General features: G+C 39.0%; 2 protein-coding genes and 1 pseudogene across 3 annotated transcripts; 1 reads left to right on the top strand and 2 right to left on the bottom strand.

Moving 5' to 3' along the window:
- Positions 1 to 1884: 1884 nt before the first annotated feature.
- On the bottom strand, positions 1885 to 18040 carry LIAS (lipoic acid synthetase). 2 transcript variants are annotated; one of them, XM_045550545.1, is made up of 11 exons: positions 17897 to 18040; positions 16611 to 16783; positions 15578 to 15671; positions 14351 to 14431; positions 13004 to 13160; positions 12863 to 12920; positions 11210 to 11338; positions 8099 to 8244; positions 6297 to 6367; positions 4543 to 4654; positions 1885 to 2156 (listed from the first exon to the last, which is right to left on the bottom strand). In XM_045550545.1, exons 1-11 carry the CDS (start codon positions 17939 to 17941, stop codon positions 2104 to 2106), a joined length of 1119 nt encoding a protein of 372 aa, XP_045406501.1. In that variant the 5' UTR covers positions 17942 to 18040; the 3' UTR covers positions 1885 to 2103. The 2 variants fall into 2 exon arrangements, with proteins under 2 accessions (XP_045406501.1, XP_045406502.1); XM_045550546.1 differs by lacking the exons at positions 12863 to 12920; positions 13004 to 13160; positions 15578 to 15671.
- Positions 10456 to 10578, bottom strand: LOC123637513 (annotated as a pseudogene).
- Positions 18041 to 18140: 100 nt separating the features above from the next.
- Positions 18141 to 22247, top strand: RPL9 (ribosomal protein L9). Its single transcript, XM_045550544.1, has 8 exons — positions 18141 to 18194; positions 18639 to 18685; positions 18774 to 18889; positions 19410 to 19505; positions 20458 to 20590; positions 21505 to 21585; positions 21790 to 21906; positions 22163 to 22247. Exons 2-7 carry the CDS (start codon positions 18640 to 18642, stop codon positions 21894 to 21896), a joined length of 579 nt encoding a protein of 192 aa, XP_045406500.1. The 5' UTR covers positions 18141 to 18194; position 18639; the 3' UTR covers positions 21897 to 21906; positions 22163 to 22247.
- Positions 22248 to 25153: the final 2906 nt, after the last annotated feature.

Genomic DNA, 25153 nt, shown 5'->3' with positions numbered 1-25153 from the left:
CTGTCTCAAAAAAATAAATAAATAAATAAAAGCCAAAATCGTTTTTATTATTTACTATTATTTAGCTGTATCACTCAGGATTTTTCAATACTGTGACACCAAAACAAAGGAATTAAGTAGACTATTAAGGCTGACAGAAGACTGTAACTGTCACTCTCACATGTGTATTGAAACAGGTTCATTTCATCATTCACTATTTTTATACACAGAATAAATAACAGTTACAAATCTGAAGCTTTAATATACATTTGTGCTAATGAAATGCCATTTAATTATTTTATGTTGGGGTTCCATAGAAGTTTCATTTGACCAAACGATTCTCCTGCTAAAAATGTTTCATCACCATTGGCCTACATGTGCAAAAGGCCTAACTATTAGGAAACATCTAGATTGTGTAACAAAATCAGTTTGAAAAGTAATCCATTTTTTCCTATGAAATAAATTTTTAAGGTGGGCGGTAGTTTGAGATGTCTAAATTTAAAGTTGAGCTAGGCAGGGTGCCTCAGGCCTGTAATCCCAGAACTTTGGGAGGCTGAGGTGGGAGGATCACTTGAGGTCAAGGTTGCAGTGAGCTACGATCAGCGCCACTGCACTCCAGCCTGGATGACAGAGCAAGAGACCCCGTCTCTTAAAAAAATAAATAACCAGAATTGGCTATCCACGTCACATATTTTGCAGTATGGCCATCTAAAATCTCCTTTGTGAGATGCAGAAAAAGTATAAAGACACAATTCAAGGCCAGGCGTGATAGCTCAGGCCTGTAATCCTAGCACTCTGGGAGGTCGAGGTGGGATTGCTGGAGGTCAGGAGTTGGAGACCTGCCTCAGCAAGAGCGAGACCCTGTCTCTACTAAAATAGAAAAAAATCAGCTGGGCACGCCTCTAGTCCCAGCTACTCAAGAGGCTGAGGCAGAAGAATTGCTGGAGCCCAGGAGTTTGAAGTTGCCGTGAGCTAGGCTGATGCCCCAACACTCTAGCCTGGGCAACAGAGTGAGATTCTATCTCAAAAAAAAAAAAAAGTATTCAGAGTCAAAGATGAATTTGAGTGGTGTATTTTGGAAATAAATTTTTTCAGGTTACTGTTATACAACCATTTCAACAGAGTAATGTGAGAAATAAAAGGAATAAACAGGATAATGCATGTGGCTTTAGCAAGCTACTATACAAATGAAGGTTAATATTTCTTAAGTTATATTTCCATGCCTTGGGCAAAATCATGGTCTTGGTTTCTTTTTTTTTTTTTTGAGACAAGGTCTCTCACTTTGTCACCCAGGCTGGAGAGCAGTGGTTTGATTATAGCTCACTGCAACCTCAAACTTCTTGGGCTCAAGGTATCCTCCCACCTCTACCTCCTCAGTAGTTAGGACTATTGGCATGCACCACCAACCATGCCTGGCTAATTTTTTAATTTTTTTGTAGAGAGAGAGCCTCGCTATGTTGCCCAGGCTGGCCTTGAACTCCTAGTCTCAAGCAATCCTCCTGCCTCAGCCACCCAAAGTGCTGGGATTATAGGCCTGAGCCACTGTGCCCGGCCATGGTCTCAGTTTCATAGAGGCATTAAATGTAATCAGTGTAAAACTGTTTTGCAGGGTCTGTGGTAGTACCACCAATGTAAAGAGTCAACATTCAAATCCTTAAGTCTTTCTAAATTATTCCCATGATATTAAACTATTATGCAAAGCACATAACCCTAATCATCAGTAAACTGATCATAGTATCAATCTATGTTGACTATTTCATCACAGCAACATAAATGAAATTTTGTTTTTTCATTTTTCATAAATGAAATGTGATGATGAGCAGTTAACAGTGGCTTGAAAAATCTTCTGGAAGTTTTTAATGTATTTTTAAATTATAATGTTAACAGCAAACTCTCACAACAATGTTTTATGATTACATCATAGCAAGCAACTGTTTATTGGGACAAAGATTTGCTAAAAGCCAGGGGAATTACTATAAATAAATATGTACAGATTACTGACATTTGTCTTAAAGCAAAAAGAGTTGCAGTACATCCGCTGAAGTCTGGACATTCTGGCACCACCTCTGATACCAACTGGAATCACATGTTAAAATTTCTGTCATCTTGAAGGTCTTGTAAGTTTTAGAGGGCTTTTGTTTTTCTTTTAGCCACTAGATTTTTCAGGAAAAATTCACCTATTTAGGAAAAATGAAAACATGTTAATATCAACTTAAGGCAAATAATAAGATTATCTCAGAATTATATTTCAGTGTTTCCTCTTTAAAGAAGATTCCTGTATTCATTGGCATTTCTCTCTCCTCAAATCTCAATGGCAATTTTATTTTTTCTATCCTAAATATTCCCAATATCTTTGGCCCTTTTCCCCAAAAATGATTAGTCATTGTTTTTTTTTTAATTTTTTATCACTAGCCACTACTATTACTCTTTCTAGTAACCCAATATTGCCTTATTTTTTACTGTAACTTTTTTACTTTATATACATATATATATTAAATTTCAGCATATAACGGGGGCACAAATGTTTAGGTTACATATATTGCCTTTGCCCCACTAGTAACCCAATATTGTAGAGGGTGACCCTGTTGTATCCATGGGTCTGTTGCTGTACATTTATTCCACTTTATATGCACTGTCTAGTCCTCATTACTGCCAAAGTATTGCTGTTGGCAAAATTCATTTCAGAGAGCAATTTTGCTACATTATTAGCCTGGATCTGATGTTTATCAAACAGACTTCGTTTCAGTTGAGCAGATTCATCTGATGGACTCTCTTCAGCTTATTTCCCTCTAGGGAAGCAAGAGCTCTTCATCTGTGATGGGCTTTTCCCCCACCCCGAGTGGCTCCTGCGCAGTAAGTTAGCTGCTTAGAGGGCACATTACCTTTTCAGCCGTTAGGGTTCCACTTAGCCTATCACTGTTAGAGCGTGGCTCAATGCTCAGCACTGGAGGCCTGATTTTCTGAGAAGTCTGATTAATTTCTGTGTCATCTTACACATGAGTAGAACTGTGATGACCTCATCTGTACACAGTCACCAAGAATCCCAAAGCTCATAACCCAGCAAGTACTCTGTGCTGCTCTATCCCTCATCTAAGTCTGGTAGGAGTAAAACCAACATCACCAGACCCTAATCCATCATTTGAGTCTCATGCCCATGTACCAGAATTTGATCTTTTACAGGTAATTTAAAAAGCATTAAAAAGTTCATAATTCACTTCCTTATAAATGTTAGAAATTTTCCTTAAAAAAACCAAAAACTCCCTTCAAAAGCTATTATTCTACCCACTGTAGAAGCTGATATTGGTTTTATCCTTTATATATATTTAGCTTGCCAGCAGTACTGCTTAAAGACTAAATCACTTATAATTATTGGTTTTCAAAGTCCCCACATCCTATTAGTCACTGTTGAATCAAATTCTTGGGTTTTAAGACTAGCATAAGCTGTTAGTTCATTAACATGTCTTAAATTTCTTTATAGGAACACACTGAATATTACTAATACTTGAACATTGATTTTTCAAATAGAATTTAATAATTTGTGTAATAATTTAAACATATCTATGATTTAGACCCCAATATACAAAGCAATCACTTGAAAAAAAAATTAATAGTTATAACATATTTTAGACATATCCAAAAATAGCCAGTTGTATGTATGTATTTATTTATTTGCTTTTTTTAGAGACCTGTCTTGCTATGTTGCCCAGGCCGTACTGAAACTCCTGGGCTCATGTGATCCTCCTGCCTCAGCCTCTTCAGTAGCTGGGACTGTAAGTGCACACCACCACGCTCAGCCTAGCTGTTTATTCTTAACAATTACAATTGTTAAGTCCAAGTGACAGGGAAAACATCATAAACATTTTTTAGATTAAATTCAGTGTTCAGATATGTTCTCATGGATCTTCAGATGGTCATTGTCACATGACATTTTGTCCCTTGGAAAATGCTTTTGTCTTCATAAATCAGCTCAAGCTTACTGATCAAAATAAAAGCTGAAATTCCAAAGGTGAAAAATTGCATTGTAGCTAGTAAAACCACTAAAGATTTCTATAGGGAAAAATAATTTTATGGATTTTCTGTTGCCTCTGGGGGAAAAAAATACAAAGAAATTAACAATGCAAGCAGCAACACTATTAAGTAGATACTTTTCAGTGCTTAAATTGATCTGAAATCGGGAGTCTGGAGATGCAGCTGGCACCAATTTCAAATGAGTGTGTATTTTTCAGAAAACTCTATTATATGCTTAACATGCTTTGTCACTTCTGAAAAACCTGCTACTGTAATCCACACATAGAATAAACTAATCAACCAATTGTTTCTGCTTTCATCATAGTACTATGCTGAGTTATGAAGGAGGAGTTTGTTTAAGGAACAAACTAAGTTTAAGAGAAACTTCTTGATATGACCCTTATGGAGTAATGCTTCTAAGGATGTTCCAGAACCCTGCCCCTCCAACCCCCTGAAAAACAACCATAGCTATTAGAAGTTGTCCTAGGGCTTTGGTGATCTGGAATGTGGAAAATTAATGACCTAAATAAAAGTATCGCCCGTAATCTAACTTACCTGCTTTATAAGAAGAACGGACCAAAGGGCCACTTGCAGTATAATGGAATCCAAGTTCATTTCCTACTTTTTCCCAGTATTTGAACTTTTCAGGAGTAATATACTCTTCAACCTAGATTTAAATAATTACTTCTGATCAGATTTTAGAATTCTCCTAAATAATTCTGATTCTGCAGAAAGTCTATACCCATGTATTCAGAATGGTTTTCACTTTGTAATTTATCCAGGCTCCCCCCCCCACCCCCCCGCCCCCATGGGCTTTCCTCCTCTCCCTCCTCATTTATGGGTCTACTGGTTACTTGTTGGCCATGCTAACAGAATGTGATTACAGGGAATTAGAGAGGTGGGTAAACATAAATTTTATACTATGTTACCTATTAAAAGGACTGAGAAAGAAGTACCTACAGAGATTATTTCTCTATATTTTTCCTTCATTAACAGGTATAATCCAGAATTAGTGGCTGGGCACGGTGGCTCACGCCTGTAATCCTAGCACTCTGGGAGGCCGAGGCGGCTGGATCGTTTGAGCTCAGGAATTCAAGACCAGCCTGAGCAAGAGCGAGACCCCGTCTCTACTAAAAATAGAAAGAAATTATATGGACAACTAAAAAATATATATAGAAAAAACTAGCTGGGCATGGTGGCACATGCCTGTAGTCCCAGCTACTCGGAAGCTGAGGCAGTAGGATTGCTTGAGCCCAGGAGTTTGAGGTTGCTGTGAGCCAGGCTGACTCCACAGCACTGTAGCCCAGACAACAGAGTGAGACTCTCTCTCAAAAAAAAAAAAAAAAAAAAACCCAAAAAGAATTAGTCATGCCTGTTAAATTCTTGAGGACAAGACTGTCTTACTCGTGTCTTCTGCTTAGCACTGGGACTGGCACACAGTCACCACTTAACACAAGTTTCTTGAATGAGTGGATAAACATTCAACATAAAAGTAGACTGGCTTTCATTCTTACTGCACCTGTGGCTCTCACATAACTAAAACAAGTCACATGATCACCAAGTGTAAATGAGGGCAATTTCCCAACTTTTTATTCTTTTACTGTAGGTTCATTTGAGTTGTATAATTTGGGGTGCAGCAAATACGTGCCAATGTAGTTGCTTTATGTAGACAATAAAATGGAAACTGGGACTTATAAGTACACAGGTGACCCTGGAACAGCACAGGGTTGAACTGTGAGTGCCCACGTGCACGTGGATTTTCTGCTGCCTCTGCCACCCCTTAGACAGCAAGACCCACCCCTCCTTCCCCTCCTGCCCCTCAGCCCATTCAGCACGAAGACAATGAGGATGAAGAGCTTTATGATGATCCACTTCCACTTAATGAACAGTGAATATATTGCCTCTTCCTTATGATTTTCTTAACATTTTTTCTCTTACTTTACTGTAAGAATACAGTATACATATAATACATGTAACATACGAAACGTGTTAATCAACTGTTTATGTTATTGGTAAGGCTTCTGGGGTCTACAGTAGGCTATTAGTAGTTAGGTTTTGGGGAAGTCAAAAGTTATACATGGATATTTTTTTTCTTGAGACAGGGTCTCGGCTCTGGCGTGAGCCACCGCGCCCGGCCATACATGGAATTTTGACTGTGCAGGCTGGACCCACTAACCCTCACATTGTTCAGGGGTCAACTGTACATGAAACATTATACTAAAAAGCCAGGAGTTTCTTAATCTTACTTATGAACATGAAAATTTAATTCACATTACTGAGAAACGTTTGGGAATTCAAGTCATGTGTACCTTAAGGTGGCGCTTTGTTGGCTGCATGTATTGTCCTAGAGTCAAACAGTCCACGTCTGCCTCACGAAGTGCTGCAGCAAAAACAAGCACAAATTACATTAGCAAATGTTTTTATAATGTTAAATTTGTAGATCTAAGCATAATTTTCCTGGGGAATATTTCGGAACAGTGTGAACTTTATACTAGTCTATAATCCTCACATTGGGGAATAAGACAATACCTATTCATTCAAAAACACTTAGTGCCAGGGACTATGGTAAGGATTGAAAACAGGAATGATCAAGATAGTCATGTGGGCCTGATGGATATAAGGATAAATGCCTCTAGTACTTACACAATAAATGCTAAAATAGCAGTGGAGACTGTTTTAGAGCAGGAGTCTGTTAGGCAGAAAAGGTGAAGGTAACAGTATCTGTAAAAGCCTGAAAACTCCTGTATTATAGACCAAACGTGCTATATTAGGCTTTTGCTTAATGCATGATACAAGATATGCTCTGGGGGATGGGATTTGACCTATGATATCAGAATCTTTCTAATAACAAACTGAATGCAATGTGGTAAACAGCAGCTTTTAATTACTATTTGCACTTACTACTCTTTGAACCACAAAATAACTGCAAATAGGACCCTCGGGTAAAACAAAAACTTTTAAATTTCAAAGTCTAAAAAGCTGGGCACAGTGGCTCATGGCTGTAACCCCAACACTTTGGGAGGCCAAGGTGGGAGGACTGCTAGAGGCCAGGAGTTCAAGACCAGCCTAAGTAACACAGGGAGACCCTGTCTCTACAAAAAAAAAAAAGAAAGAAAAAGAAAAATCAGCTGAGTCTCATGGTACACGCCTATAGTCCCAGCTACTCGGGAGGCTGAGACAGGATTGCTACAGCCCAGGAGTTTGAGGCTGCAGTGAGCTATGATGATGCCACTGCACTCTAGTCTGGGCAACCGAGTGAGACCCAGTCTCAAAAAATTAAATCAAATGTGCAAGAATCACAACACAAATGGACTTATGGGACTAAGGTTCATCCAAGTCCAAAGCACACCATGTTCTGTGACAATGCTGTAGGTAAGCTCTTCCTCAATTGAAAGCCTGGATTGCTCTTACTCATCTATGAATTGTCAGTGCCTGGTACCTTACTGGCTCTCAAAAACTGTCAAATTGCAGAATGATAAAGGTGGATGAAATCATGTTTTCACTGAATGAAAGGGTAGAGAATAAAATGGCATACAAATTTCATATCCTGGCCGGGCATGGTGGCTGACGCCTGTAATCCTAGCAATCTGGAAGGCCGAGGCGGGTAGACTGCTCAAGGTCAGGAGTTCAAGACCAGCCTGAGCAAGAGCGAGACCCCATCTCTACTAAAAATAGAAAGAAATTATCTGGCCAACTAAAAATATATATAGAAAAAATTAGCCGGGCATGGTGGCGCATGTCTGTAGTCCCAGCTACTGGGGAGGCTGAGGCAGTAGGATTGCTTAAGCCCAGGAGTTTGAGGTTGCTGTGAGCTAGGCTGACACCACGGCACTCACTCTAGCCCAGGCAACAAAGCGAGACTCTGTCTCGGAAAAAAAAAAAAAAAAACCTGTTAAAATTTCATATCCTGAGCTTCATGTATACCCTTTCATGAAGGTCTAAGAAAACACACCTCCTCTCCTTTTTATGCTGCTGTTTGCAACCATATACTTTGTTCGTGCTGGCACTTGCACTGAGACGGAGGAAGCATAAATCTAACAGGGCCTTCAAAGCGGGTGGGGTTCCTGCTATTAGTCAAAGGGGAAAGATTTTTCATTTTCAATATCTTTACCTTTCATTGTTGCATATACTTGCTCATCATTCTCACCTAAACCCAACATTATAGATGTTTTAGAAATAACATCAGGCAGAACCTCCTTGGCATGTTTCAATACACGTAGAGACTGGTCGAAATTGGCCCGGGGATCGCGAACTTTCCTGGAAAACAGCAAGGCTGTTGTTAGCAAGAATAAACACAAGTTCAACTAAGTACATAGTTATGCAAGCAACCTGAAAGACCAGAAAAGTATATTCTGCCCATTATATTACACCATATGGTTTGATGGTAGCATTTGTGCACAAATGCCTGTTATTGTAGGAAAGAAAGTAAGACCTCACTGGGCTCCCTAGCTCTGTTTACTTTTAAGCCCTCTTAAACGTGGAGCAGAGACAAGTAGAATGGAAGAAATCACTTCATTTTATGCATTGAGAAACCAGAATTCTGAAGCTAAAAATGAATGATGGAAGTAAGACAATCTCAGTACCGAACAAAGAAAAAACTAACCTGAACCCACATTTCAGAAGGCTGAAACTTTTATGTTCATTCCTTTTCTAAAGACTAAGCTGCCCTCTGCTGGTGAGTATACAACACTGCCATCTCTTAGGTAAAGAAATGCTTGATTCTGGAATTTTCACTGGAAAGAATGTTTCTTAAGTGAAACCAGGGGAATTGGCACCCACTGGTGGCAGCATCATGACAGGGTTGGAAAAGGATGTGTGCTACAGTTCACCAAGGCCCAAACCACCATGGCTTAAATGATGACAAAGCCAGCAGACCAGGAAGTTGCTGCTGTTAAACCAGCATTCATTTGAATTCTAATACAGCTTTATTTTCTGTAATTGATTTTTTTTTACCAGAGACTAGTTCACAGGGAAGAAACAAATTTACAAATTTAAAAATAACCACAAAACTGACAATGTAGAAAGTAATTACTTATTAAAAAATTTCTCTACTGAAATTAAATTATGCTCCCTAATGTTTATAATTTAGTGGAAATGCTGGTCATTGTTTACTATAACTTCTTTCAGGTTCTATGACACAGAATGTGTAGAAGCTAATAAAATCACTGACAAATACTTTACTAAAATTAAAGAAAATATTAAGCTTGCCGGGCACGGTGGCTCACGCCTATAATCCTAGCACTTGGGAGGCCGAGGCGGGTGGATCACTCAAGGTCAGGAGTTTGAGACCAGCCTAAGCAAGAGTGAGACCCCGTCTCTACTAAAAATAGAAAGAAATTATATGGACAACTAAAAATATATATTAAAAAATTAGCCGGGCATAGTGGCACATGCTTGTAATCCCAGCTACTTGGGAGGCTGAGGCAGAAGGATAGCTTTAGCCCAGGAGTTTGAGGTTGCTGTGAGCTAGGCTGATATCACGGCACTCTAGCCTGGGCAACAGAGTGAGACTCTTGTCTCAAAAAAAAAAAAGAAAAGAAAAGAAAATATTAAGCTTGCCTAAAGTTTAAATCCTAACTACTAAAATTATAGGAAGAGTAAGTATAGTATCTACTTCTTAAAAAAGATTTATACTATATCTGAATGATACCAGTTTTCCTTCTGCATCATTTACTGCATTTATTAGTGCCAAATGTATTTTTAAAAGCCTTTTCTTTAGAATTACAGCCATGGCTGGGCGCAGTGGCTCACACCTGTAATCCTAGCACTCTGGGAGGCCCAGGCAGGAGGATCGTTTTAGCTCAGGAGTTCGAGACTAGCCTGAGCAAGAGCGAGACCCTGTCTCTACTAAAAAAAAAAAAAAATAGAAAGAAATTATCTGGCCAACTAAAAATATTATATAGAAAAAATTAGCCGGGCATGGTGGCACATGCCTGTAATCCCAGCTACTCGGGAGGCTGAGGCAGTAAGGATCGCTTAAGCCCAGGAGTTTGAGGTTGCTGTGAGCTAGGCTGATGCCATGGCACTCACTCTAACCCGGGCAACAGAGCAAGACTCTGTCTCAAAAAAAAAAAAAAATTGCCAAAGCAATTGCTCCAGTGTAATTTTCTTTCCCATTGAAAAAATAACACTCATTGGCATTTGCAGTATACCATTTTAAGATAAAAGAGGCTGGGCGAGCTGACTCACACCTGTAATCCTAGCACTTTGGGAAGCTAAGGTGGGAGGATGGCTTGAGACCATGAGTTCAAAACCAGCCAGAGCAATACAGCAGTACCCCATCTCTACAAAAGATAAAAAAATCAGCAGGGCATGGTGGTGCATGTCTGTACTCCCACCTTCTTGGGAGGCTGAGGCAGGAGGATTATTTGAGGCTAGGAGTTTGAGGTTGCAGTGAGCTTTGATCAGGCTGCTGCCCTCATGCCTGGGCAACAAAGTGAGTCTGTGTCTCAAAAAAAAGAAAAAAAAAAAAGATGTTCATTATGTATGTGAACCAAAACACATATATTAAGTACCAGTAATATGAGTTTCTAACATCTTAGTGCTTATTTTATACTACACTTGATCTTAGCCAAAAGGCCAAGAAGTAATAATGCTTCGTTATAAACACTATATATATATTATAGTGTTACTGATACAAATATAGTATTTATAACGTAAACACTAAGGCAGCAGTCCCTAACCATCTTGGCACTAGGAACTGATTTCATGGAAGACAATTTTTCCACTGACAGGGGTCGGGGGAGCTCAGGTGGTGGATGCAAGCCATGGGGAGCAGCTGTAAATACAGACGAAGCTTTGAAGCTTTCCTCGCTCTAGCTTGCCGCTCACCTCCTGCCGTGCAGCCCATGGTTCCTAAGTTTCATGGAAGAAAATTTTTCCACCTTTGAGGGGGCAGGGAGGGTGGCATTGGAGCTCTGAGGCCAGGGCCCTAACAGGCCACGGACTGGTACCAGTCCATGGCCTGGAGGTTGGGGATCACAGCACAAAGGGGTTAGTATCTCATATTACTGGGTGGAAATATTGTGATATTTACATTGTTTTTGTTGGCTATATTTTCTGATTTTTCTGTAGTACATATACATTGAGTTTGTTAAAAAAAGAAAGGAAGAGAGTTTACTTTGTAAAAGTCAATTGCAAAGTTTGCCCCTGGAAAAAGCGAGAATATATAGCACATTCTGACCTTTCTAACTTCCCAACACCACGCTCTACATGTAATCACCTCTGTAATTCTGGAACTGTTTCTACATTATGTGCATACACATCTAATCCTGACAGAGCAACTTTTTCTATTGCTTTAAGGTCTCCTCGAAAATCAGGGGTGAGACATTCCACAAGGATTTTTGGATTCCTAGGGGGAAAAAAGAGAAGTATCAAACTGAGAGAAAGAATTGACATAACTGTTGCTCAAAACAGAAATTATCAGTACTCATTCAGTATCAGTTTCAACACAGTAATCTTTAGAACTTTGCCAAGAAAAGCTTGAACATACAAAAGTTCATTTATAAACCATTATATGAAAAAAATAAAAAACCCAGAGCACCAAATAGTATGTATACAGTGGTTAAAACACATCTGTAGGCAAATGACAATCAGAATAAAATTTTAGATTTATATATAGATTTTTAAACCTCATTTGAATAGGCTTTAGAAAAACAGAAGACATTAAAATATGAAATAATACAACTTTCTAAAATAACTCTTTGGAAAGTAAATTGGCACATTTCTTATGTGAATGCAAATATTAATTGCATGCTTTCATTTTGCTTTCTTTTAAAATTCATCAATCATGCCCTCCTCCTTTCCAATAAGCAAATAGTTCACAAGTGCTATGGTTTTAAAAACTATTTTCTGGGCTGCTGAGTCATGAGCTTTGTTTAAATGAAGTACAAGCTAAACATTAATCTTCCTATTTATATTATGGCTATATTTATTCAGTTAAGCATTATAATGTGAACTAGGTCACAGAGCTGTTCCCTTTGACACCAGCAGAAATGACTAGGACAGCTGACAAATTTTTTTCACAAACCCAACGGCAAAGGTCTGGACCTGTTTCCTGAGAGAACAGATACAGAAAAGACCACATATAGACCTTCTCAGGAATATAAGAGATGTTCAGAAAACATATCCTATATAACTCACTGGTTTTTTTTTTTTTTAACTGCAAGTTAAGACCCATTGAGGCTTACGAAATAAATTTTGTGGGTTGCAGATAGATTTTTAAAAAATGAACTATGATAAATAGAAAATACTGAGGAATCATCGAAAAAACATTTACTAAGTGTGCTAGGTGTTAGACTAGCACTGACTTGTAGAAAATGAGTATAGCTCCTTTTTTATGCTTTTTAAAATGCATGAGATGAAAATATTAATAAAAATGTGGATTATGGGTAAAATTCTCAGGGCATATAAATATGGATAAAGTCTGTATATATTGGAGCTTATCTCATACTATCTACTTCCAGATGAAGATGTATTCAAAATCAGTGCTAAGAAGACCACAGTTTTTTACTTCTTTAAGGAAAGTACTCATTTTCATCAGCAGTGAAAGAAAAAAAGAAAAAAGAAAAATACTCAGAGTTTAGACTAGCATTCAAATATGAAGGACAGATTCTATGGTTCTATGGGCTTAAAGGACCATGGATAAATTCATGCCACTGAACTCCTAAAATTTTCTGCAAATATGTATCTGTACATACAAATATGCTTTCTCTGGAGAAATGATCACATCATTTCCAGCAGACTGTCAGAAAAGTATGAAACCCCCCCAAAAGGCTAATAACCACTGCTTCAAGGCAAAGATCTTACATAAACTGAATTCATATGGATCCCAAAAAGGTCCTTAAATTACACAAACACATGCAGAAACAAGTACCTTTCCTTTAAGTATGATACAGTCTTTGCAATGTGTTCAGCTCCCCCATCAGGCAAATCTAGGAAGAAAAGAATCCACTGTTCAAGATGATGTCACAACTTAGTGTGAGCCAATCTCTGATAAAGGCCATGACACACTAACCATCTCGATCCACAGATGTTAGGACAACATAATCCAGACCCCACTCTGCAATTGCTCTTGCAGTATTGTAGGGCTCACTGGCATCCAGTGGAAGCGGATTTCTTGCAGTCTTAACAGAACAAAATCTGCAACCTCTTGTACATGTATCGCCCATCAGCTGGAATAGAGATATTACCATTTAAATCAAACAGATGACTCTCAAGAATACAATGTTGAGAGAATAAAGTAAGTTTCAAAGAATGTGTACAGGTTGGTTCTGTTTATGAGAAATTTGAAATATTCAAAACGAATATATAGTTAAGGAACACAAATATATGTGGAAAAACTAGAAAGAAAGGGAAATGATAAACTCAGCATTAAGAATGATGTTAAGGGAAGAGAATAGAGGATGGAATCAGGAAGAAACACACAATTTAAATTTTAAAATACAATTTATACAGTTTAAGGGACATGGGGGTGGTTCAAAGATAATGCTAATGTTCTACTCTGGAGATGTGTATCAGGGAGTCTGTTGTATTGTTATTCTCTGTAATTTACATATAGTTTATAAAGATTCTTTTGTGTCTATTCAATAAATATTACTTTAAAAGAGAAAATATTCAAAAAAAGAAAAGAGAAAAAACTTAAGAGAGAAAATACTCAATTAGCAGATCAACATGCAGGTCTCTGTGGGACTTAAACAGAAAGCAGAATCTTGTTAAATAGATCAATAAAAAAAACATAAAAATGTAAGCAATCATGAATAACATTTCCAAAAATTAATAGAAGAGCTATCCTAAGGCAGCACACGATTAACTAGCAGATAGAACCAACAATAGATTTATTCAGAGAAGAGTGAGATTGGCCAGGCGCGGTGGCTCATGCCTGTAATCCTAGCACTTTGGGAGGCTGAGGTGGGAGGATCGCTAGAGATCAGGAGTTTGAGACCAGCCTGAGCAAGAGCGAGACCCCATCTCTACTAAAAATAGAAAGAAATTAGCTGGACAACTAAAAATATATAGAATAAATTAGCGGGGCATGGTGGTGCATGCCTGTAGTCCCAGCTACCCGGGAGGCTGAGGCAGTAGGATTGCTTGAGCCCAGGAGTTTGAGGTTTGTGTGAGCTAGGTTGACGCCACGGCACTCTAGCCTGGGTAACAGAGCAAGACTCTGTTTCAAAAAGGAAAAAAAAAAAAAGAGTGAGATCACACCAGGTTGGATTATCCTGTCAGGTTTTTCTTCCCATTTTTCATAAACTCATATGTAGTGAAATATCTCACCAGAGATTCATAATGCCCACTTTTAGGAGACACAAAATATTCCCTTTCAGTTTCTAGACTAAAGCTTGGTTGTTGAGGCTGGCCTTACCATGATTGTGGCTGTGGCAGTGGCATATTCTCCACCTCCCCAACACTCTCCAATATTGGGACATCGAGCTTCCTCACATACCTGTAAGAAAAGGGAAATGGAACACAATCAGGTTGAAAATATCCACCAATGGAACTGGTGATTGTGATTAGACATTTTAAACTGCCCCTTGTTTACAACATATATTCAAAGAAACTCACTATTCAAAAATGCTGCTAGGCTGGGCGCGGTGGCTCACGCCTATAATCCTAGCACTCTGGGAGGCCGAGGCGGGTGGATCGTTTGAGCTCAGGAGTTCGAGACTAGCCTGAGCAAGAGCGAGACCCTGTACCTACTAAAAATAGAAAGAAATTAACTGGACAACTAAAAATATATAGAAAAAATTAGCCGGGCATGGTGGCGCATGCCTGTAGTCCCAGCTACTCAGGAGGCTGAAGCAGGAGGATCGCTTGAGCCCAGGAGTTTGAGGTTGCTGTGAGCTAGGCTGACGCCACGGCACTCTAGCCTGGGCAACAGAGCAAGACTCTGTCTCCAAAAAAAAAAAAAAAAAAATGCTGCTAAACTGCCAAATTGTATATTAGGATCTCATTTTTAAAACCTTTGTGAATGTATATATTTTATGTGTGCAAGTCCATTCAAATTCACACTATGAAAGACTGAACAGTTAAAGTGATGTGGTTAATATCTGGCATTGTGTAATGTGACATAGTTTCACATTTAATTTTATACTCTTTCCAACAAACATGTACTTATTTCCATTACCGGTAGTAATGTTTCACTTAACATCTTTTTTTTTTTGAGATAGCGAGGATCTTGAGGGTCTTGCTCTGTTGCCCAGTACCCAGGGTTACAGTGCAGTGGTGTGATCAAACTCCTGGGCTCAAGACATCCTCCTGCCTCAGCCTCCCAAGTAGCTGGGACTACAGGAATGCATTACCACACACCCAACTAATGTTTCTAGTTTTGTTTTTTTTTTTTTTTTGTAGAGGCAGGGTCTTGGTATGTTGCTCAGGCTGGTCTCAAACTCCTGGCCTCAGGTGATCTTCCTGCCTTGGCCTCCCAACCTGCTAGACTTACAGGCTTGAGCTACTGAGCCCAGCCTCACTTAACATCTTTATTCACTTTCCTTACTCTTATTTATATGCTATTAATAATTTTAAAGTTGCATATATATAGAAACATTATGGCTTTTGGTTAAGAGGGATCATTAACACTTTGACAACTTACTGTATGGAGATTTAAATTTCGCAAAGTATTTTTCAGTTTATTGTAATTTTTTCCCATGGGAATCTCTGTCTTTAGCCATGGAGGTAGTCTTAACCTAAGGAAAGCCAAACATAACTATTAACAAATATGCTGCCAAATAATCATACAACTCTATTACAATTCCTAGTTAAGAATTTTTTCCATAATTCTGGACTAACCCTTAAAAATTTCTGCCATAGGAGTAAAAACAGAGAATGAAATTTAGCTAACCACGTTAGAGAACGTCAATAATGGAGTTTAACAGGGCACTATGGTCATGTCTACCTTTTGCAAAGGCTGCGGAGTTACATCATTCTAATAATGATGTAACATAATGATGTTCATCATAATGATGAACATTTCATTCCTCATGAATAATACTGCCAAAAAGTACTATATTTGTTTCGAGTAAGGAGAGATTCCAGCTGTGGGCTATCTGCACTACAGTCTAGATTTTATGATGGTTATTCAAGGAGAAAAAAATCAAAATTTGTAGTGGAGACTATGTATCCTCAGTTCTCCTATGCACCTGTGATCTAGAAGTTGCTGGATAAAGTATCTCCCAAACAATTTGCCTTCTGTATAAAATTCCCTCACCATTCTTTTAAATTAAGGCAAGGTATCCATGGGTCATATGTAAATTGACTAGAAGAAGCAATAAGTTAGATCATCAACACTCAATAACAATTAAAAATTCATCAAGATCTAATAGATTAATAGCAAGGTAATCTGAAGAAGTTAGATGCTATATAAAAAATGGTGAGATGGTAGTGTAAGATGGTCAGGTCTTCGGAAGGTTGAAGAAAAACTGTCAAAGGGCACAGAGAAAAGAAAAAGATTCCAACAACTTCACTTACTTACCTGTTCTATTTAGGTCTGTTATCACTTCTTCCTAATCACTTTTAGCTAAATTAACAAATCTGAAATTAAAAATATATTCTAGGGCTTGGTTATATTTGAAAATAATGCACAATGAAGGAATGGAACATTAAAATTATCTCAAGTTTTCAATTACCTTTCTCCTTTCTGGCGTTTTAAGTTTCCTTTGTATTCATCCCAGGCGTTCTTGTCTGCAAGATCGCCAGACACAAAATCTTGAAGGTCTGGTCCATTCTGTAAAAATTTCTTTTTTTTATCAGGCAAGGAACTTAATGGTCTGACTGGGCTATACAAATATCTTCCAAATGCCTAAAGAAAGAAAGAATTCATTATGACTGGGGAATGGAATAATTTAGTTTTAACCTGTTATAATACCTGAAAGGGAGGTTAAAGCCAAAGAACTGACTCAGTAATTATGTCAAACTATTTAGGAGCTCTAGATGCCCAGGAGATTAAAATATAAGATTAAAGACCACTAAAGAAGAAGGAACCAAACCTAAAGAATAGGAGTTAACTGTTTACCACCAGATCTACAATAGATTTGGAAACCTTTGGAACTATCTAACATATGTCACACTTTCATATACTATACTACACCTAACAGGTACTAAAAGGTTTTTTTAACAAGTTTGAACTGCAATAACTGGAGAAGGTGGCACAGCTTTAAAATATCTATTTCTGACTTGAGTCAAGGACGTTTAAAAGTAAATTTGAAATACATCTCTCTAGCTTTGGGATTTGGATAAGCATAAATGTTAAAACATAGAAGTAATGGCTAGTTGGTTTCAGACAATTCGAAGGAGGGAAACCAAACCTAATGTTTTGATATTCTAGGTTACATCGTTTCTGCGTTTGAACATGGCTGTCACTCAACATACATTTCTTGAGCCTAAGAAACCATGGTACTTGGCTTGCAGATCAGAACACAAACGTGCCAAAACACTACAAAATTCAGGAGTCAGTACATGTAACGCAAAGGAACCTACAACAATTCAAAAAGAGTGCCTGTAGGGTGCTGCCTGATTGCTGCTGCTCTTGTCCATGTCTACAGCTAAAGCCCAGGGCAGGTCTGTGTCCTTAGAGGCTAGAGTGGTGTCTAATACACAGTAAGAGCCGGATACACAATAGTTGTTTGCGGGTGCTAACTGCACCCGCTCCAATAAATACAGTGTACAAACCACTCTAAGCGGGGGGAGAAAAGCCATCTGCGCCATCCCAGAGAGACATTCAAACAAACCAATGCCAGAGACTCTACCTCATAAGGGCGTCAGGAGAATTAAATGAGATACTACATGAAAAACGTTTAGAACTGCGCTTGGCTAGAAACGGACGTTCAATAAGCGTTGGCTTTCGTTATTGGGCGCTCGCAAGGGACAGGAGCCCTCCACCCCACGCCAGAACACTGCCTGCCCCGCCGCTCACCCAGGGCCCCAGGGTGCGGGCGGCGTCCCCGCAGCGTAGAGACATCTCTTCAGGCCTAGCAGGGTCGAAGGGTTGAGGGATGACTAAGTCCCGGGAAAAGACGGATCAAAAACTCGTCGCTCAGCTTATGACAAATCACCTGCGCTACCGCCGTCCTGGTGGAACTGGAGCTGCTCCGCGATTGGCTGCTTTAGCCGTTGTGGAGTCGCGCGTTCATGACGCAATACGCAGCCCCCCCCTTCGGGCTACAAGAACGTGATGACGACAGACGCTGTCTCTTTGCCGCAGCTACTGCGAGGTGAGTGCGTTTGTGTAGTCGGTGGGCCTTGGGAATCTGAAGCCATCGGCGCTGGGAAGGCTGGCGGCGCGGGTCCGAGGCTCGGAGTCCTTATCCCGGTTGTCCTCCAGCTCGACGAGCGCTGTGTGGACCGGGTGGCGCCGGGATGCGAGTCCTGTTCTGGGCTTTTGGGCCTACCCCTGCCCCACAAGTCTTGCTGGGATGGCGCTGCCCGGATAGGACTTGCAGGGTTGAACTGAGCGGGAGTTCGCCCGCTCGGCCTTAACACCTCTTTTGGGGCTGCTCCATCCAGGCCGAGACGCACTGGGGTCGCTCTTGTTCTCAGTTCTGTAGCCGCCGAATTTCTGCCTGGCATTCTGCGGTAGGAGGGGGGCTCTGTGCGGTGTAGTCTGGGGGGACACGGGCCCTGTGCCTGGCCTTATTACCCCGAGGTTCGTGTTTCAGAATGAAGACCATTCTCAGCAATCAGACTGTCGACATTCCAGAAAATGGTATGAGACTTGACGTTTTTCTCTTACGTTTTTACTTCATGCTCTTAAGCCTTGTTCTGTGACCTCACGAATGCGTTCTCTCTTCTAGTCGACATCACTCTTAAGGGACGCACAGTTATTGTGAAGGGCCCCAGAGGAACCCTGCGGAGGGACTTCAATCACATCAATGTAGAACTCAGTCTCCTTGGAAAGAAAAAGAAGAGGGTGAGTTTTTTTTCTTTTTCGATACTCCAGTTGCTTGTTTGGAAGATAGTGGTTTAAGACCGCATCAGATGATTGCTTTAAAATAGCTAATTTTGCTTTAGGGAAGTTGGAAAACCAGACTCTGCATACAGCGTATTAAAAAGCTCAAAACTAGTAGTCGTCAGTGTCTTAATAGTGTTACAAGTTAGGTTTTATTTTCCTGGAGATTGCTTTGCACCACTTTTGGGAACCAGATAGTGGGTCTTTTAAACCTGATGGCTTAGCTTTACAGAGGCGAAGTTTGTTGCATCTTGTGTAAAAATCGATGTTTTGCCATTCTTTTGTGAAATTACATACCTGTGACATATAATATTAACGTTTGATAATTGTTGAACAGTTTTACATGTAGTTGAAGTTTTCCAGTTGGAAATCACGTATTTTGAATTAGAATATAAAGTAATTCAGTGAGTTAAATGGATTGTTGTCCTTTAAGTCTGCTTATTTCTGGAAAGTGTCTTCTAAAGTTTTTGTTCTGTTGCAGCTCCGGGTTGACAAATGGTGGGGAAATAGGAAGGAACTGGCTACCGTTCGCACTATTTGTAGTCACGTACAGAACATGATCAAGGGTGTTACACTGGTAAGCAGACTGATCAGACTTCTTTGTTTTGGAACAGGACGTTTCTTACCTGTACTTTATGTATACAACATAAATATGTGTCTACTACAGAGAATGGATTGTGCATGTAATTTGGGAAATACGTGAACTCAAGAACTTGGCACGTAAGCATCTTTGGGTATTTAGGATTAAATGATGAATGTGAATGAAGACTAGATAGGTGCAGTTTTTTAAAAGTAGGCTGATGGTAGCATTCACACAAAGATTCACACCTTCACAGATTTTTTTATAGGAAATCTGCTACCACTGCAGCACATAGGGTAGGCTTTGATTGCTAGTTGTTATGATCTCACCAATGGGACTCCTTTTAGGCATAGAAAAAGATCTAATCTCTGAGCTCCCTGCACATTTCTTTAAATGTACATTTGTTAACTGATGCCATTATTCTTTGCAATCTCCTTCCTCCCAAGATAAGTTCATACTGAAATGGTTTTATTTGCATTAAAACCCAGCCCTTCTAGGCTATACCTGATAATGGCACTCTGTATTTCTGTCATAAACCTGTTAAGATCTCGTTTCTCCCTTTCTTCCCTTTTTCCCAGACTAAGTTCCTTGAAGGCAAGGGGTCTGTCTTGTTTGGTTTGGTAGCCTCAATTTTTGCCATCTGGTGTACATTTTAACTGATTACTGTTAGTCTAATGCCCAAAATGAGGGACTTAGGGGTCCTTATTAAAAGAAACTGACATTATTTACTGCGGGTTTAAGAGATGAAGTAAACACTTCCTTACAGAGCTTTACGTTCCAAGGAGGAGACCCAGAAACATGTTTGTTTTTTGGTATGGGTGACAGAAAATCTTGATAATGAGAGCTGTGTGAGAATTGTTACTGAGTAATTATAAGCATCTTACAAAATTCAAAAACTAGATTCTAAAAAATTTCTTAGCCTTGCTAATAGCTTGTTTGTTTAACACAGGGCTTCCGTTACAAGATGAGGTCTGTGTATGCTCACTTCCCCATCAATGTCGTCATCCAGGAGAATGGGTCTCTTGTTGAAATACGAAATTTCTTAGGTGAAAAATACATCCGCAGGGTTCGGATGAGGCCAGGTACGTGCATACCCTCAGAGATGCTTCAGAAGTTTTTCCTTCATACCTTTGGAGGCTGGTTTTTTAAGTTAGCTATGAGTGAAACTAGATTTATTTCAGAATTTTCTCTTTTGATTACTCTTTTAATAGCTCTTGGTTAAGGGTTTGTATCATCATTCAGATTCCTGAAGGGTTATACATTGGAGTAGTTTGCAGGGCACAGTAGCTGCATTTTCACTTCTAATTTACAAAAAATATATACAATTGTATATAATTTGGGGGTACATGTGATGTGATGTTTCATTACATGCATCCATTGTGGAATGGCCAAATTGAGCTAATGAACATACTCATCTCCTCACTTATTTCTTCGTGGTTAGAACATTTAAAATCCAAAAGAAAGACCATTTGAATAGTGGTTAATAGCCTAGGTTTGAAGTTCAGCTCTCATTCTCTACCTTGGGTGAATTGCCTCCCTGTAGTTTTTTTTTTGTTTTTTTTTTTATTCATTTGTAGAATTAGGGACTTATCATGAGTAAGTAAATGAGTTATATTTGGAAAATACAGTGCTTGCCTAATACATAATAAACACTAAAAGACTTGGTACAAGGCTTTGTACAACTGAACTTCACTATTTCATTACCTTACTTGAATCACTGAAAGAGTCGATAACTGCTGTGGGGCTGTGGTTCATTCAAGCAGGGACACAAATGAGATTTTGGCTCAGATAAGTAAGATCCTGTAAACGAAAATCTCAAGAGAAGGTCCAGTTGATACATGGAATTTTATTTTGTTTGTTTGTTTTTATTTTCTACCATGGTCCCTCGATACATGGAATTTTTAAATGACATAAATTATTACCCCTTGAATTTGAATGTTTTTTACACAGATCTAATTTCATGTTAACACTATGTAAATGCTCTCTCCCCTTTTAGGTGTTGCTTGTTCAGTATCTCAAGCACAGAAAGATGAGTTGATCCTTGAAGGAAATGATATTGAGCTTGTTTCAAATTCGGGTTTGTATGTTTACTATGTCTAATCAGCAAAATTTTGTCTAAGTCTTGTAGTTGAGTACATGGATTTTACTCATTTTGTTTGATTAGCTTTTTAAATTGTGGGAATTTATTCTCAGACTTTAAGTGTAGCATATATTTAATCAAATACTTTTCAGAATGGGTTTGGCTGATGTAGTAATTACCTTATCTTTTTCACCCCTATAGCTGCTTTGATTCAGCAAGCCACAACAGTTAAAAACAAAGATATCAGAAAATTTTTGGATGGTATCTATGTCTCTGAAAAAGGAACAGTTCAGCAGGCTGATGAATAAGATCTAAGAGGTAGGTTCTTGTAGTGTCTGTAAGTTTTTTACTGCTATAATTGAGACTCTTAATTTACTTAAGGGCTTAAGAGTCGGGATCTAGAACACAGTACGTTTGGCAAAATAAGAGACAGCATTGCATGTGTTTTACTGTGCACAATTTACTGTGAGCCAGTAAGTCATAATCCTAAAGTATATTTTAAATTATGTAGAAAAGTATTTTCTAGGCAAGGGCATTGATGGAGATTTACAGATATTTTTATTTCTTTTTACAGTTGTCCAGCCTCATGAAGACACCACATGATTCCTAAGATGTATTTGTAATTTTGACGATGCAATAAAAGACCTATTGATTTGGGACTTTTTCTTAAGCTGATTATCCTTTTTAACTACTTGGCAAGTATAATAGTTCAGGAATAAACTCTAGTGAACTAAGAACAATGCAGAAGGAATAGAACAGGAATTTTTCAGGCAGAGTTTAATGTTCAATCTTAATTTCTCATGCAGTCTATGAGGAAAGCCTGGTGATGAATACCTTCAAAAGTATAAGGTATGTTCAAAGTCTTTATCAGAAAAATTAAGCAACCAATTGGAATGTAGGGATCTTACTTACCTCTTGATTCAGGTGCACCAACTGAATAATATGATATTGAGGAGTTAATCTGTTTGGTTAGGTTTTTAAGAAATTTGGGTGAGGCCGGGCGTAGTGGCTCACGCCTGTAATCCCAGCATTCTGGGAAGCCAAGGTGGGTGGATCGCTCGAGGTCAGGAGTTCGAGACCAGCCTGAGCAAGAGTGAGACCCCATCTCTACTAAAAAAAAAAAGAAAAGAAATTATCTGGCCAACTAAAAATATATAGAAAAAATTAGCCAAGCATGGTGGTACATGCCTGTAGTCCCAGCTACTCAGAAGGCTGAGGCAGTAGGATCGCTTAGGCCCAGGAGTTTGAGGTTGCTGTGAGCTAGGCTGATGCCATGGCACTCACTCTAGCCCGGCAACAAAGTGAGACTCTGTCTCAAAAAAAAAAAAAAAAAAGAAATTTGGGTGAATTGATTTACTTAGAAATACCTGAGGTGGGGTTGTGGTAGGCATTGAATGGGGTTTTAGGTGAAGTAAGGTAACTTATGAATAATTGGTAAAGTTAGAAAATATGGGTTCATTATACTATTCCACTTAGTTTTTTAATTTCTCAGAATGGAGAAAATGAAACGCTGTATTTCACCTGGACTGTTGTAATTGCCTTTTAACTGGTCACCTCTGTTCCTCCAATTTTCAGCATCTGCCAGGGTGTTTTTTGTTTTTTTTTTTTTTTAACATAGCACTCTACTTCAGATCCTGCAACAGTTTTTTAAAGTTGTTGCTTCTTAACTTTTCTAACTTCTACACAGTAGCTGAACTGACCTTCAGTACCTCCTCAATACCAAGCACTGTCCTCGTAAATCTTCAAGTTGTTTTTTCCTTTGGAAGGCTTTCAGCTGAGCTGTATGGCTAACTTGCTCAAGTTCAGGTCTGTCTTCAATGAAGTCTACCTTGACCTCCGTTTAAGTGGCACTTCTCACCCCATCCCGTCATCTCCTTATCCTCCACTTGTTTTTGTACATAGTGTTTGCAATCTGATATTCATGGTTTACTTTATTGTGTATGTATTACATGCTCTTTTTTTTTCCTGCTAGAATGTAACCTTCATAAGGATGAGGATACAGTCTTGTGTGCTGTTATATTCCCAGTACCTAGAGTAATGTCACATAGCTATTTGCTGAGTAGGTGTTTCCCAGATTGCTGGGGGCTGAGTAATAGCAATGGGACTGGAAAGGAGATGTTTTGGAAGGTATTGAAAGAATTTCAAAATAATTTCTTTTGAGGGAGAAATTTCCAAGTGGCAATATGATAGTGAGGTAGAGATGTTAATATTGAGTGTCAGTATATGGGTGCGTATGGCCGCCGTGGCAGTAAGTAAGCTTTCTCTTGAGAATAGGGCAGAGTGGTGTGCTGTGTGCGACCTTCATAGTTTAACTTAGGTTAGTTGTAGCTGAAGAGTGATTTCCATTTCATAACTTGGGTGTGGTAAATGAGTCTTAATTGTCCATCAGGAAAGACTTTTTTGTTGTCTTTGTCTCCTGTGGATAAGCACTTACGTGTTATTTTCCCAACTTTGAGGTGTAAGTGTCCAAATTTTACTACAGATTTTACACAATCTACTGGCCTCCTTTTCCAGAGGTTTTTTTAAACTGTTGTAGAGACCAGAAAGCAAAACTTAAAAGGTTAATCCCAAATCTCTGTTATTCCTACTGCCTTTGTTTTTCAAGACCTTGATATTAAAGAGAGGTTAATGAGTTGCCCAGTTGACACTAAGAACTTTCACTGGAGCTCTTGGGTCAGGCTGACCCTGGGGAAATAACTTACATAGTTAACATAATATAGCAGAATTGATCAGTTGTAATTATGCATAGCTTTAGGCACATAGCTCTCAAAAGGAAATATTAAAAATGCCTTCCAAAGTATACCTTAAAACTGCCAAGGTTAGTATAATGAGTGGGGGCAAGGACAAGAGGCATTAAAGGAAAAACAAAGTTTTACTGTTTGAATTTGGCAGGCCAAATAGCAAATTGATTTCCCATCACTTTTGCATTTGCTTGAATTTTTTAAAAATCATGTCTTTACAGTATCTTTGAAACCTTGTTCATTATCCATTAGAATCTCAATTATATACTAAATTTGGCTTCTGACATAAGTGGGCCTAGAATACAGTCACAATTTAGAGTAGTTCCTGCTAAGGCTTTGTAACAGAACAACTTTCCTTTGACTTCTTTAGAGACAGTGTCTTGTTCTATCACCCAGGCTGGAGTGCAGTGGCGTTGATCATAGCTCCCTGCAACCTTGAACTCCTGGCCTCAAGTGATCCTCTGGCCTTGTTCTTACCAAAGCACTGGGATTATAGGCAACTGGCCTCCTTTGACTCTTAAAAGTCAATTCGGGGGTGGGGGGGGGCAGACAGCCACTGGTTACTGTGTGTAATTGTGTGGTGGTTATTTAAATGTTAACTAACCTAAAGAATAGGGATAAATGGGTACCTGCTCCAGTTTTCCAATATTGAGAATATACTGAGCAAGTCAGTATATAAAATAAGAATTTTAACTCATTCAGACCATAAACATTCTGAATTGCATCCAAAGAGTCACAGTTGCTGGTGCAGATATGGCTGCATTCTACATCCCGGGAGGTACCTATATGCATGTGGCATCAGAACAGTGAAGTTACTCAGGGAA

This window comes from Lemur catta, chromosome 4 (genome assembly GCF_020740605.2).
Source record: "Lemur catta isolate mLemCat1 chromosome 4, mLemCat1.pri, whole genome shotgun sequence".
In the NCBI taxonomy this organism is placed as follows: Eukaryota; Metazoa; Chordata; class Mammalia; order Primates; family Lemuridae; genus Lemur; species Lemur catta.
Note: the sequence above shows the minus strand (reverse complement) of the source record. Positions and strands in the feature narration are given on the sequence as shown.